The 15,154-nt window shown below is 37.2% G+C and overlaps 1 protein-coding gene across 8 annotated transcripts in view; it reads left to right on the forward strand.

The window, feature by feature from the left end:
- Mctp (multiple C2 domain and transmembrane region protein) overlaps positions 1–15,154 on the forward strand; it is a 690,267-nt gene that overhangs the window by 505,208 nt on the left and 169,905 nt on the right. For all 8 annotated transcript variants that reach the window (XM_090373448.1, XM_090373456.1, XM_090373439.1 and 5 more), the window contains one exon: positions 9,256–9,357. In XM_090373448.1, coding sequence (XP_090229574.1) covers positions 9,256–9,357 — 102 coding nt within the window. The remainder of the gene's footprint in view (positions 1–9,255; positions 9,358–15,154) is intronic.

The following is a 15,154-nucleotide window of genomic DNA, read 5'->3' on the forward strand; positions in this document are numbered from 1 at the left end:
CTGATGTGGGATTTACTTAGATATAATTACCATCAGGGGTAAAGGAAGCGATTTTTGCTTCCTTAAAGGTGACTACAGTGGTCTCAGACAGTTTTTAAATTCAGTACAGTGGGACCAACTGATGATGTTACGAACAGCAAATTTTAAGTGGGAAGCATTCAAGGAATTAATAGTGGAAGCTACGAAATGTTTCATACCTATTAAGATATTTTTCAAGGTTTAGGCCTAAATGGATAGTCAGATGAACTAATGAGACTCTTGGCAGAGAAGTAAAATGTACAGGATACATATAAATCATCAGGTGACACAGAAGCCTATGACAGATTATTATTACCTATATGGTGCACCAGCCAAAAAAAAAAAAAAAATTCTGAATTAACCTGAGAGAGAGAGAAGTAGAAGGGAATCACCGAGAAAGAGAAGAATGATGATATCTAGCTCAGGACCCTGGGTGTGCCAAGCCCATATGCACCAGATGTGAGACCCTGGGGTTAGATATAAGCTAGCCTGTAATCAAGTCACAAAGCAGGTTAGGCAGGCGAAGGCAGATTACGAGAAATCTTTGGCAAACGATGCTAAGAAAAACAGCAAGGATTTCTTCACTTATATAAACTCTAAAAGGATGAATCTGATTGATCCACTTGATATCGATGGTTTGACTGTTGACGATCCTGCTCAGATAGCAAACAAACTGAATGAGTATTTTGCATTTACATTCACACACAAGGAGTTATTAAGGTTTGAAAATGCCACAAGTTTATCAAATTGTAACAGGGTGCTTAATGATTTTGTAATATCTGAGAACAAAGTGGAGGAGAAATTGTTGAAGTTAAATGTAAGAAAGGCACCTGGAGTTAGCATTAGTAGAGGCATTTGATACAAGAAAGCAAGCTTATGCAGCATCAGCCAAAAAAAAAAAAGAAAAAAAACCCCGCTTCCACTTCATCCCTCCATTTATTTGAAATACCTGTCCAGCTGAGCCTTAAATTTATATAGGCTATCAACTTCCACAACAAGGGATGGAAGTCTGTTCCACCAACCAACTACCTGCTGGCTAAAGGGAAATTTCTGCACACCTATCCTACATCTGTCTTTCCTCAATTTGAATTTATTCCCCTCTTAGGTGATTATTCTGAGCAAGAGGAAGAATCCCATCAGCATTGAGCATGCTCACACCATTCAAGGCTTTATACACCTCTATCAGATCATCTCTCCGTTGCCTAGTCTCCAGACACTGTAATTTGCAAAACTTAAGTCTTTCTTCATAAGAGCAACCCTTTGTTCCATTCGCTAATCTTGTTGCCCTTCTCTGTACTTGTTCCAGCAGCTCTACATTCTTCTTGAAATGAGGCCTCCAGACCTGTATACAGTACTCAAGGTGTGGTCTGACCATTGCCATATACAAGGGAATAATCACCTCCTTATCCCTGCTAGAGAAATTCCTGTATATCATTGACAAGACACCATGAGCTACTCTTGCAGCTCGTCTGCACTGCTCAGAGAACTTCATATCTGCCTGCACAATTACCCCCAGGTCCTTTTCATTCTCTACCACTGTCAGTGTAGTACCACAGAGTTGATACGTTGCTCTGGGGTTGCTGTTTTCCATACGTAGTACTTTACATTTGTCAATTATCATTATCAGCCATATGGTGCAAGCCTGAGGCTTTTGCTGCACCAGGAAAAAAAAAAAAAAAAAAAATTCCGAGTTACCGAGAGAGAGAGAGAGAGAGAGAGAGAGAGAGAGAGAGAGAGAGAGAGAGAGAGAGAGAAGGAAATCACCAAGAAAGAGAAGAATGATGATATCCAGCTCAGAACCCTTGGTGTGCCAAACCCATGTGAGCCCCTGGTGTTAAACTTCATTTGCTACCTCTCAGCCCATCTTCTCAACCTTTCCAGATCCTGTTGCAGCAGCATAGGACAGCATAGACGATACAAAGGTTGCCCTGCCAACCTTTATATCATCTGCAAACTTGGACATTAAGCTTGATATACCATCATCAATATTATTTATATAAATACAGAAAACAATAATAGACCCAACACTGAACCCTGAGTGACTCCACTAATAACATTAGTCCATGATGAGCAGTGTCCATTGATTACCACTCTGTCTTCTCCTCCTCAACCCCCCCTTTATCCATAGCAGCAATTTGCTTCCAATGCCACACTGCTCCAATTTGTGCAGCAGTGTTACATGTGCAGCAGTATCAAAAGCCTTTCTAAGATCCAAGTATATAATATCAAAGTTATTCCCTGCATCCAGTTCTTTTGTGACTGTATCTTAGTATCCAATCAAATTGGTCAGGCAAGACTTTCCTTAAGAAAACCATGCTGTGTCAGTGGTATAACTGAAGTCTTGTCTAGATGATCCTACAGTGCTTCTTTAACCAGTGCCTCCATTAATTTTCCCAGAACAGAAGTTAAACTCACGGGTCTATAATTGCTTGTGTCAGCCTTTGATCCTCCTTTGTGAATTGGGGTGACATTTGCACATCCCCAGTCTGTGGGTACCTCCCCTGAGTCCAAGGAAGCTCTCATAATTATGGCTAAGGGTTTGCTTACTTCCGTTGCTGCCTCCTTTAATATAACTGGATAGATCCCATCCACCCCGGGTGCCTTTCTTGTGTTTATCTTCAACAATTTCTCCTTCACTTTACTCTCATTTATTACAAGATTCTCTAGCTTACTGCTAGAGTTGAATACACCTCTGGCTTTCCCCTCGCTAAATAACTCCTCATGTGTGAATGTCGATGCAAAATATTCATTTAGTTTGTTAGCTACCTGAGCAGGATAATCAACAGTTGTCCCATCGATATCAAGTGGACCAATCTGATTCATCCCCTTCCTTCTAGAGTTTACATAAGTAAAGAACTCTTTGCTGTTTTTCTTTGCATCCCTTGCCAAAGATTTCTCGTAATCTGCCTTCGCCTGCCTAACCTCCTTCGTAACTTGGTTACAGATCAACTTGTATCTATCATAGGCTTCTGTGTGATGTGTTAATTTGTATGTATCCCATGCATGTTTCTTCTCTGCCATATGCCTCATCAGTTCATCTGACATCCATTTTAGGCCTAAACCTTGAACAATATTTCTTAGTTGGTATGTAAAGCCTAGTAGCTTCCAAGATAAGTTCTTTGAATGCTTCCCATTTTGTATTTGCTGTTGGCAACATCATCAGTTGGTCCCACTGTATAGAATTTAAATACTGTCTCAGTCCATCGTAGTCGCCTTTACGGAAGCAATAACCCTTCCCTTTACCCCTAATGGTACTTACCTCTTTGAGTAAATCCCACTTCAGCACACTGTGATCACTGCCACCTAGTGGTTCCTTTATCTGCAGATTCTTAATGCATGAAGAATCACTACTGATAATCAAATCAAGAGTATTACTCCCTCTAGTTGCCTCCCGAACATGCTGATGTAGAAAACAATCATCCAATAACTCCACAAAAGCCTTGCTAATGTGTGAGTGACCAACCCACAAATTCCAGTCAATATCTGGAAAATTAAAATCCCCTATTATAAGACTCTGATTTACTGGCCCACTATTTCCCTGTACGGTTTCTTATTATACTCATCAGAGTCATTAGGCCTATAGCACACTCCTACTCTCAATTTTGATCTCCCAATGCTTATGTCACACCAAACTGACTTGACACTGCACTGTCCAGCGATGTCGAATGCCTTCACTTCCTTGGATCTTATGTGTTTCTTAACTTATAGCATAACCCCTCATCCCTTCCTATCCTATCTATCCTTTCTGTACACATTGTACTCCCCAAATTCCAGTTCTGCATTCCTTATCTCTGTGTGACTCCACGTCTCTGTTATCCCAACAATAACAGCCTTTGATGTTTTGAGCAATACCTCAAATTCATCAAATTTATTTACGAAACTCCTAGCATTGGTGTACATGCAAGTTTACATGCACCTGTTCCTATTCTTAGCTACCCTCATGCAACCCATGTGTTTACTTGTACCACAATGACTCCCATCAGTCTCTGAAATATCCTGCATCTTATTTTCCAGGCTTCTGCTCATTCCAATAGAAGCAGTGCAAGAATCACTTTCACCTGTGCCAGTGACTACTGTTAATCTATTAGTCCTTGTTTCTCCCCCAAGCTAGCAGTTTTCCTACCTGCCTAACACTGCCTCGATAGCATCAGCAAATATTCTTGCACCCTTTTTATTTAAGTGTATCCCATCCCTGTAGAAGCAGTCTCTCCTGTTAACAATTACAGACCAGGCTGAAAAAAATTCTACCCTTTGAGCCTTGCACAATCTTTCCAGGCCGAATTGATCGACAAGGCTCTCACCATATACTCCCTCCTATCATGTCTGGGCAGAATTGAAGACACTTTCAAATTCAACCCTAATTCACGGCTTTTTTTTTTCAACAGTGACCTGTACTTGTTAAGTAATTTTGCCTGTCTTCTACTCTTAATATCATTAATGCCAACGTGTACAACTATATCACCTTTTGTGCCCTTAAAAGATATTTGCTCTACAACGTCATCAACCTTTGCCCCTGGGAGACATACCCTGGTCCTGTTCCACCTATCCTTTTTACAAAGCATGTTCCCCATTTTCCTGACAATAAAGTTACCAACAACTACTAGTTCATGTGGGACCAGCGTATTCTGCCTTGGGGGTTGCCGCTGTGTTGCGTGATGACCAAGTGCAAGCTCTGGTGTTGATGTGGGCAGCTGAGAGCTTGATGGACCCCTTAATTTAGTTCCTTCGAGGGCATCCACTCTGTCCTTCAAGTTCTCATATAGGCCACTAACAATGCTGAGTTGTCACCTGATTTCGTTACGCTACTTGCATCGCGCACACACACAAAGACATCCCTCACGGCAATATCATGTCCCGTACCCGATTGCTCCACAAGCATCATGCAAGCAGTGCATTTTAAAAGGCACTCCCATTAGCTTGAGCCTTTTGCTTTGCTGCTCTGGTCTGAGTCATGATTTTGATTTAATTTCAATAAAATTAATTTCAGTACCAAATCATAACCTTAAATTGTATCCCAACACAGTTATAACGCTATATATATATTTTTCAGTATCAAGTATTATCTAAGAGTTCCATTTATATAACTTCCTTATCAAGTTATCTATTAATTAATTATGTTACATTTGTAATCTAAGTCTTTATATGTATTTAGTTAAAAGTACAATTTAATTGACAATGAAGTTTAACAAAATTAATAATTTTACTGATTAATTGACAATATTATATTATATACTGTACTGTACTAAGCTTAAGCTATCTAGTTCGGGATATAACATTGTGTCGTATAATGGCGGCAAGTTATGAATGGTAAATCTACGGATGGATGGATGGGCGAATCTACGGATAAATCTACGGCTGGATGGAATCTATCCAGTTATATTAAAGGAGATGGCAAAGGAAGTAAGCATACCCTTAGCCATAATTATGAGAGCATCCTTTGACTCGGAGGAGATCCCCACAGACTGGAGATGTGCAAATGTGTCCCTAATTCACAAAGGGTGACACGAGTAATTACAGACCAGTTAAACTTCTGTTCCAGGTAAAATAATGGAGTCACTGGTTAAAGATGCATTGCAGGATCATCTAGACAAGACTGCATCAATAATTCAGACACAACATGGGTTTGTTAAAGGGGAAAGTCTTGTCTCACAAATTTGATTGGTTATTATGATATGGTTACAAAGAAACTGGATGCAAAAAATAATTTTGATATCATATACTTGGATTTCAGGAAAACGTTTGACACTGTTGTGCATGGAAGACTACTGTACAAATTGGACCAGAATGGTATTAAGGGTAAGTTGCTACAATGGATAAAAGGATGATTGAGTGGGAGAAGACAGAGGGTGGTAATCATTGGGTGCTGCTCTTCATGGACTAATTCATGGACTTCATGGACTTCTTGCATCAAATGCCTCTACTAATGCTAATGCTAATGTTGTTAGTGGAGTCCCACAGGGTTCAGTGTTGGGTCCACTGTTGTTTTGTATATTTATCAATGATATTGATGAAGGTATATCAGGCTTAGTATCGAAGTGTGCAGATCATACAAAGGTTGGCAGGGTTGTTAATGACAGTAATGGCAGTGTGCAACAGGATCTAGAATTACTGCAACAGGATCTAGAAAATTTGGGCAGATTGACTGAGAAGTGGCAACTGAAGTCTAACATTGAAAAATGCAAAGTACTGCATATGGGTAGAAGTAACCCCGGAGAAACGTACCAACTGTGTGGTAATACACCTAAGGTGGTAGAAAACGAAAAAGACCTGGGAGTAATTGTGCAGTCAGATATGAAGTTTTCTGTGCAATACTGCCAGGGCAGGTCATGGGGTGTTGTCAATGATATACAGGAATTTTTCTTGCAGGGAAAAGGAGGTGATTGTCCCTCTGTATAAGGCAAGGTCAGGCCACGCCTTGAGTACTGCATGCAGGTCTGCAGGCCTGATTTTAGGAAGGATGTAGATTTGCTTGAGCGTGTACAGAGAAGGGCAACAAGATTGGTGAGGGGAATGAAGGGGATCCTCTTACCAGGAGAGGCATAAGTTCTGCAAATTGCAGTGGCTGGAGACTAGGCACCTGCGAGGTGATCTGATTGAGGTGTATAAGGCCTTGAATGGGTTGAGCACGCTGAATTCTAATGGGATTCTTCCACTTGTTTAGATTACGAACCTAAGGGGACATAAATTGAAATTGAGATAGGACAGATGTAGAATAGATGTGCGGAAATTTGCTTTTAGCCAGCGGGTGGTTAATTGCTGGAACAAAACTTCCATCTGTCGTGGAAGTTGATAGGTTAAATAAATTTAAGGACAAATATTTAGAGGGGATTGTTTTGTAATTTTTTTTTTTTTTTGGCTGATGCTGCATAAGCTCATACACTTGCTTTCTTGCATCACATACCACCACCACCATTACTACTACTATTATTTTTAAACACCAATTTCTTTCTATTCCATATATTTCCTAGACTGTACATTCATTTTGCAAGTCATTCAGTAGTAACTCATTTTATAATACAGTAGAGTCTCGATTTACTGGGATTGGATTAACCAAGACAGTTCAAGACTCCATATAAAAAAAATCAACCAGAAATCATAAAATTCAAGTAATAACTAGAATAGGTATAAGCAGATGTTTTGCAAGTCATAAATAAACGACAAGAAGTGGCGTTATAATTCATCATTGGGATATAATGTACCTATTATCTTGAAACCCCTGCTGTCTTCACACCTGCCACTCAAAAAAATAAATAAAAAGAAAAAAAAGTTGTTTGCTTTAGTGCGTTGCATCAATTCTTGTGTTCTGTTGCACTGCAAAAAGACAAGTTTTGTTATTTATGTCAGGGATGTCAACTTTTTTAATAGTAAATATATTTTTTTTTGTCTAGAAATCACCAAAATGATGGGTAAACACAATAGTTGCACTTTCAGTTAAACAAAAACTTGAAATTATTCAAAAGTTTGAAAATGGTATCCTTTGAATCTTTAAAGAACATAATGTTGGTGACCAAACCATATACAACATTATAAAAAATAAATGGAAGCTATTTGATTTAAAATGGACATCATAAAAATTAAAGGGAAGTATAGTTATTGGACACGCAAATAGTGCTTATTAAATTTTATTTTTTTTTATCTATTGCCATACTTTTTACTAGATTGCTGAACAATTTTTGACACAGTAAGTTCTCACTTATGCAACTTTGGACTTATGTAAATTTTTTTTCACCCATTTTTTTTTTTTTTTTTTGGATTGTAAAATTTAAAACAAAAAATAATAAGCAATCAATAACGATGATCACGGAACGCACAAATTGCACAAGTGAGATTCGGAGTAACAAGCAAAAAAATAGGAAAAATAGAGAAGATTCTTATTTTTTTATGACTGAAATTTCAGTGGGGGGGGACACATTTCACCATAATAATGTAAAAACCCCCAGAATTCCAGCTATTGATATTATTGCAAATCGAATAAGATAGAGTTCACTACCCTGTTATTATAGATTGTGCTAACAGAAAAGACCAATGAACCAGACCAATACACACATTTCGCCATAATAATGTAAAAAAAAACCCAGAATTCCAGCTATTGATATTATTGCAAATGCAATAAGATAGTTTACTACCCTGTTATTATAGATTGTGCTAACAGAAAAGACCAATAAACCGGAAAGTGCAAATTATTTTTATTGTTTTTATGGTAGTGACCTCCAGAAATGTGCTTTAGCAATGAGCCCGTGGGATGATAATAGTGAGTTTTTGCCTTAAACCTGTGAAGTTCTTTAAATCTACCAACAAAAGGAAAACGATCGATTTGAATCAGGAAATTAAAATAATAAGGATGTATGAAAATGTTCAAACGTTAACAAGTATCACACCGAATTCAGATTTGTCAATAATAATATAGTAGCAATATGTTATTAGTCATTCCCAAATTACCTAAAAGTCAGCTTATGTAAGAGGCCCTGGAACATATCTCTTACGTATGTCAGATACTTCTGTATTTTTGGATTAACTGGGAAATCGATTATCCTGGGTTTTTTTTTTTTTTTAACCATCTATTCCGGAAAATCGAGAGCCTACTGTACTTAGTAGTTCAGTATTATGTATTTAATTATTAAGCTGATATGATTGCAGAAATTATATCACACCTTCCAGTTAAAAAATTGGACGTTGTAATGCCTGTTGTAATGTACAGGAAAAGAAATTCAAACTAATGACCTTTATTTCTTAGGCATGCTACTTGCTAGACCAACTGGCAGCACAAGTTTGCATTTTTGCTTAATATCAGCAGCTGTGACTTTGTAGAGATTATAGGTATCAGTGCTATTGTATTATCTAATAAGAATATTCGAATGTGATTTCCAACAATATTTTTTGATTAATTTATCAAAAAGCATACTTAGTTAACTATACAATCAAAAGCTTTCCAAGAATTTACATTGTTAAAATTAAAATTTTATCTCTGTTGGTGTGACTACATTCAATTATGCTGTTGGTTCTTCTGGAACACAAATTGCCTCTGAATTATTTTTGTAAACTATTTATATAGCATTAATTTCATATTTAATGCAGCATATCAGTGCAGTCCTCTTTTATTGTATTCATTATTTTCTTGTTTTGAGTAATTTTTGGTAGCTTGACATATAAACAGATTTTACTTTCAGTTGAGTTCAAAACTTCTGTTATAATAAAATTAATTTTTATATTGTGGATTTTTATTTCATTTTTTGGCAGATCAAAAATGGAGAAAAGCGATGGTATGCATTAAAAGATAAGAAGTTAAGAAAAAGGGCAAAAGGTCAAATATTGCTAGAGATGAATGTCATATTTAATCCTGTGAGTATTATTAGAATTTATTCTGTTTTTGAGTGATACTAAAATTTATAATTAAAGATAAAAGAAACCCTTAGTCGGTGTACAATCCTTAAACATAGTAATTAAAAGATGATTTCGCTCCTTTTAGCCGCATATCTTATAGTTCGTGGAAGTTCATTTATAGTTCAGTATTGAAGCAATCACAGCAAGTGAGATAAGTAAGATATCATTATATATTATAAGTAAAATATCAGTTCCACAGTCAAGGCTCTTTTGTCATATGAGGTCTGATCAAAATATTAAGGATGAGTAAATGTAGGGTAAGGGACATTAGATTATTGTTTAAAATTGCTTCCTGCTCCACTAAATCAGTAATTAGTATGTGTTGAAGTCCAGATGCATCTTATACCTTTGCTGTAACTGTAATAAATATGAAAGTTAAAATGTATGCATCAAATTTTGGAAGAAGAATTGAGTGGCAATCGTCTAAATGTTAAAAATTATATTTGGTGATGATTGTTTAAAAGGCTGTTGTTTATCTAGATAGAAAACATTAAAATCTGTCAAAGATGTCCAACATTCAGATCAGCCCTTACTTTGGAGCAGTGATGGAACGGTTGCTTAAAGTGAGTAAAAAAAAAAAAAAAGTGTTCTGTTTGATGATTAAACCATCTTCTTTAGGGTAGCTAGTGCCCTGTTTGTATGGTAAATATTTTTAGTGTGCATATTGATTAATATCTGAAGAGTATTTAATGTTACAAATGTAATCCCACTATTTGGTGGCAAGGTGTTCCTTACCTTGTTATATTTTAACAAATTTCAGTAGTTTTTGTAGCAGTTTACTTTCATTATATTGTTAGGCCTAACTATTCAATAACTGCATGGCCTCATTTCACAGCTATGTACATATTCTTTAATTGATCTTTCACCTAAGCCCTACTGATATTAGGAAAGTTTTGTTTTAGGAAATAACCCAGTTTAAATTTAAGATAAATTTCAGTTAATCACTCTCATAGTATCTGCCTTCCTAGTGTTCATTCTTATTTCTTTGAATATCCTTATTCTCTGTAAATTGGAACCAGAGATCTCTTACTATGTGAGGTGATTCCTCTTCAGCATCTAGTAGATGCTGAAGAGGAATACTTTCATTGTGTGTGTTTTATCTGCATTTCTGCCAATTGCAGCATATCTAGAAGAGCCTGTATTAGCATTAGAGGCACATGATGTAAGAAAGCAGCAAGCCATCAGCTAAAAAAAAAAAAAAAAAAACCTTCACCCATCCATTCACTCTAAAACTTTGTGTAGTTCAGCCTTGAATTTATTTAAGCTGTGAATTTCCACAGTGACAGAAGTTCGTTCTGGCAATCAGCCATCCACTGGCTAAAGGCAAATTTCTGCACATCTATTCTACAGTTGTCTTTCCTCAATTTCAAGCCAATGCGCCATTAAAAACCAAACCAACCAACCTCAATTTTAATTTATGCCCCCTTGAGTGAAGAATCTGAGCAAGAGGAGGAATCCCATCAGCTTGCTCACACCATTCAAGGCCTTATACACCTCAATCACAGGTGTCTCTTCTCCAGACTGCAATTTGCAGAACCTAAGCCTTTCTTGGTAAGCAACCCTTTGTCTCACTCACCGATCTCATTACTGTTCTATGTACTCGTTCCAGCAGCTCTACATCATTTCCTAAAATGAGGCCTCTAGACCTCTATGCAGTACTCAAGGTGTGGCCTAACCATTACCTTATACAAGGGGACAATCCTTATCCTTGTTAGCAAAATTCCTATATATCATTGACAAGACCCCCATGAGCTACTCTTGCAGCCTTTTTGCACTGCTCAGAAAACTTCATATCTGACTGCACAATTACCCCCAGGTCTTTTTCATTCTCCACTACCCTGAGTGGAGTACCACACAGTTGATATGTTATTCTGGGGCTACTTCTACCCATATGTTAAACTTCAGTTGCCACCTCTCAGCCCATCTGCTCAACTTTTCCAGATCCTGTTGCAGTAGCATACTGTCATTAACAACCCTACCAACCTTTGTGTCATCTGCAAACTTGGACATTAACCCTGATATACCTTTATCATTGATAAATACAGAAAATAGCAATGGGTCCAACACAGACCCCTGGGGGAACACCACTCTTTCTTCTCCCACTCAACCATCCCTTTTTCCATAGCTGATGCAACTTGCCTTTAATGCCATACCTCCAACTTGTACAGTAGTCTTCCATCATCATTCTTCTGTTTCTTGGTGCTTCCCTTCTACTTCTTTCTCAGGTTAACTCAATTTTTTTTTTTTTTTTTTGGCTGGTGCAGCATACCCTTCAGGCTTCCTTGCACCATATGGCTAATAATAATGTGCAACAGTATGAACTGTAACTATGGAATTAGCATTAGCATTAGTAGAGGCATTTGATGCAAGAAAGCAAGCTTATGCAGCATCAGCCAAAAAAAAAAAAAAAAAAACCCACTTCCACTTCACCCCTCTGTTCGTTCAAAATACCTGTCCAGCTGAGCCTTAAACTTAACCTCCACCACAAGGGATGGAAGTCTGTTCCACCAACCAACCACCCGCTGGCTAAAGGCAAATTTCCGCACATCTATCCTACATCTGTCTTTCCTCAATTTGAATTTATGCCCTCTCAGGTGATTTTTCTGAGCTAGAGGAAGAATCCCATCAGCATTGAGCATGCTTAAACCATTCAAGGCTTTATACACCTCTATCAGATCACCTCGCTGGTGCCTAGTCTCCAGACACTGTAATTTGCAAAACTTAAGCCTTTCTTCGTAAGAGCACCCCTTTGTTCCATTCACTAATCTTGTTGCCCTTCTCTGTACTCGTTCCAGCAGCTCTACATCTTTCTTGAAATGAGGCCTCCAGACCTGTATACAGTACTCTAGGTGTGGCCTGACCATTGCCTTATACAATGGAATAATCACCTCCTTATCCCTGCTGGAAAAATTCCTGTATATCATTGACAATACTCCATGAGCTACTCTTGCAGCCCGTCTGCCCTGCTCAGAGAACTTCATATCTGCCTGCACAACCACCCCCAAGTCCCTTTCATTCTCTACCACTGTCAGTGTAGTACCACAGAGTTGATACGTTGCTCTGGGGTTGCTGTTTCCCATGTGTAGTACTTTACATTTGTCAATGTTAAACTTCATTTGCCACCTCTCAGCCCATCTGCTCAACCTTTCCAGATCCTGTTGCAGCAGCATAGTGTCAGTAGTGTCCTTGACAACCCTGCCAACCTTTGTATCATCTGCAAACTTGGACATTAAGCTTGATATACCATCATCAATATCATTTATAAATACAGAAAACAATAATGGACCCAACACTGAGCCCTGAGGGACTCCACTAATAACATTAGTCCACGATGAGCAGTGTCCATTGATTACCACTCTCTGTCTTCTCCCCCTCAACCACCCCTTTATCCATAGCAGCAATTTGCCTCCAATGTCAGACTGCTCCAATTTGTGTAGCAGTCTTCCATGTGCAACAGTATCAAAAGCCTTTCTAAGATCCAAGAATTGTGGATATTGTCCCCATCTCTAAATTTTGCACTTACTCTGCTAGTTTTCATTCCTCTAATACCAATAGTACTTCAAATGTCAGCTCTAACAGAAGTATATTCAGTCACTTAGATGATCTAAAGCTCTTTTTCGGTGAAGTGAATTCCTCAGAAAATGTTGTGATGCTATGACTACTGCATCAAGCAAACAATTCCAAAACTTTTGAGATCACTTGTCAAAAATGTCATTTGAAATGTTAACTCTGCAGTGCAGTAACTCAGTTTTCTAGGTTTTTATGAATGGTAAATTACTATAAATAGTAATCTCATTAGAGCTATGAATCAGTTACTGCAAAAAGTAAAACCCATTTCAAATGCACAGTATGAATTCTAATTATGAATCTTTGGCTTATCTAGAATTTTTCTAGTTCCAACATAACTGATGATTGTAGATCTAACATTTCACCTTGTTTGTGTGCCTGCTGCTCCTACAATGTTTTTAGTGCAGTCTGTAAATGCTATGTTGCTGTTGCCTCAACTTTCTATCTGATGATGTTTTTGCACACCAGAATTCTGGTTCTCACATCTGTCTAAGTGCTGCTTCACATTTCCTTTTACTGTTGACCTTCTGAAAGTTTCTCATACGGCACTGATTTCTAATCAGTTGTCATCTAATCTTTAATCTGTATCATTTTGGATGGATCTTGCTGTTAAAATCTCGTATCTTTCATATCAGCTAAATAGAATTGAGTTCAGTGTGTCTGCAGAAGAATTCTGCAAAGAATTCTTTCAGGGTGAGAAGTTTCACCAGGACATTAAAGACATTGGAATGAGGTACCAGGGGAGGTGGAATGTCAACATTGATGACTGTCTATTGCTAGATGCTGAAGAGGAACTGTAAAGTATAAAGATCTGTAAGAAAAGGAAATTAAACAAATTTGATCCATTAACATTTTATCACACTGATGATGTGTGATAAAACCTTTTTAGTGTTTTTAACATGTATTTAAATATAAATGTCTAGTAAAGGTAGCATTTTGTTATAATTTTGTGTATAAATTCTTAAAAATTAAACATTTATGAAAAAGCAATTTCTTTCTCAATTTTTTGAAGAACCATGACATGATGGAAAAAAACGAAAGTCAATTTTGAGATCAGTATTAGAAAATGATTCAGAAACACCCTTTTCTGAGTAAACATCAGTGCATTTTTTTCAAAAATGCATAGTAGTTTTATTCATGCATATTATTATGTAGGCTGTTCAAGATTTAAAAAGTGAAATACATTTAATTTTGATGCCAAGAAGGCATAAAATTCATCGTACAGTAGACTCTCGATTTTCCGGAATAGATGGCAAAATAAAAATCCCGGATAATTGATTTCCCAGTTAATCCAAAAATACAGTAAGTTCGCGACATACATTCCAGGACTTTTTACGTAAGTCAAGTTTTACCTAACTAGAGAATGACTAATAAAATATTGCTCCTATATCCGTGATATGCCAAAATTACAAAAACCACATAATATCCTCAGAAGAATGAAGGAAAATAGTTATATATATTTTTTATGTATTAGATATATATACAGTGGATTCCGGTTATTTGGGCCACCGGTTAATTGGGGCAGCCGTTTATTTAGGGCAAATGTCAAAAAACAGAAACCAATCGAGAAAATAGCCAGGGTTTACTTCGCTTAATTGGGACATCATGCCGTTTAATCCGGGGAGGAGACCGCAGCACTGGAGATTACCCTACGATTGTCTCAGACGGTACCACGTGGTTCGGTTGGAATTCTGGAGGTCACAACCATAAAACAATAAAAACAATTAGCAGTCACCAGTTTATTGGGCTTTTCTGTTAGTGAAATCTATCAGTAAACTTGATCTTACTGAATTTGCAATAATACTGACAGCTGGAATTCTGTTGGTTATTATGGTGAAATGTGTTTACACTTCCATGAAACCTTCAATCATATAAAAAAATTTAATTTTCTGATCTTCTCTTCATTCCTATTTTTAAAGCTCTGTAACTCGTTACTCCGTTCTCACTTGCAATTTGTGTGTACTGTGTTCTTTGTTATAGGTTGCTTATCTTTTTACTGTTGTAAATTTTAACCCCCACCCACAAATATCAGTGAACAGAGATGTCAACTAGTTCGTATGTACATATTACAGTACGTATTAACTATTCTGATTATCACGTATATTCTTCCGATTTTCACGTATCATTTAATTTTAATTGGTAAGGTAATAAAGGGTAAATTTGTACTTAATATATCTTTGTTTTTATA

The sequence above is a fragment of the Mastigoproctus giganteus genome, chromosome 1 (genome assembly GCF_048544385.1).
Source record: "Mastigoproctus giganteus isolate SK-2022 chromosome 1, ASM4854438v1, whole genome shotgun sequence".
In the NCBI taxonomy this organism is placed as follows: domain Eukaryota; kingdom Metazoa; phylum Arthropoda; class Arachnida; order Uropygi; family Thelyphonidae; genus Mastigoproctus; species Mastigoproctus giganteus.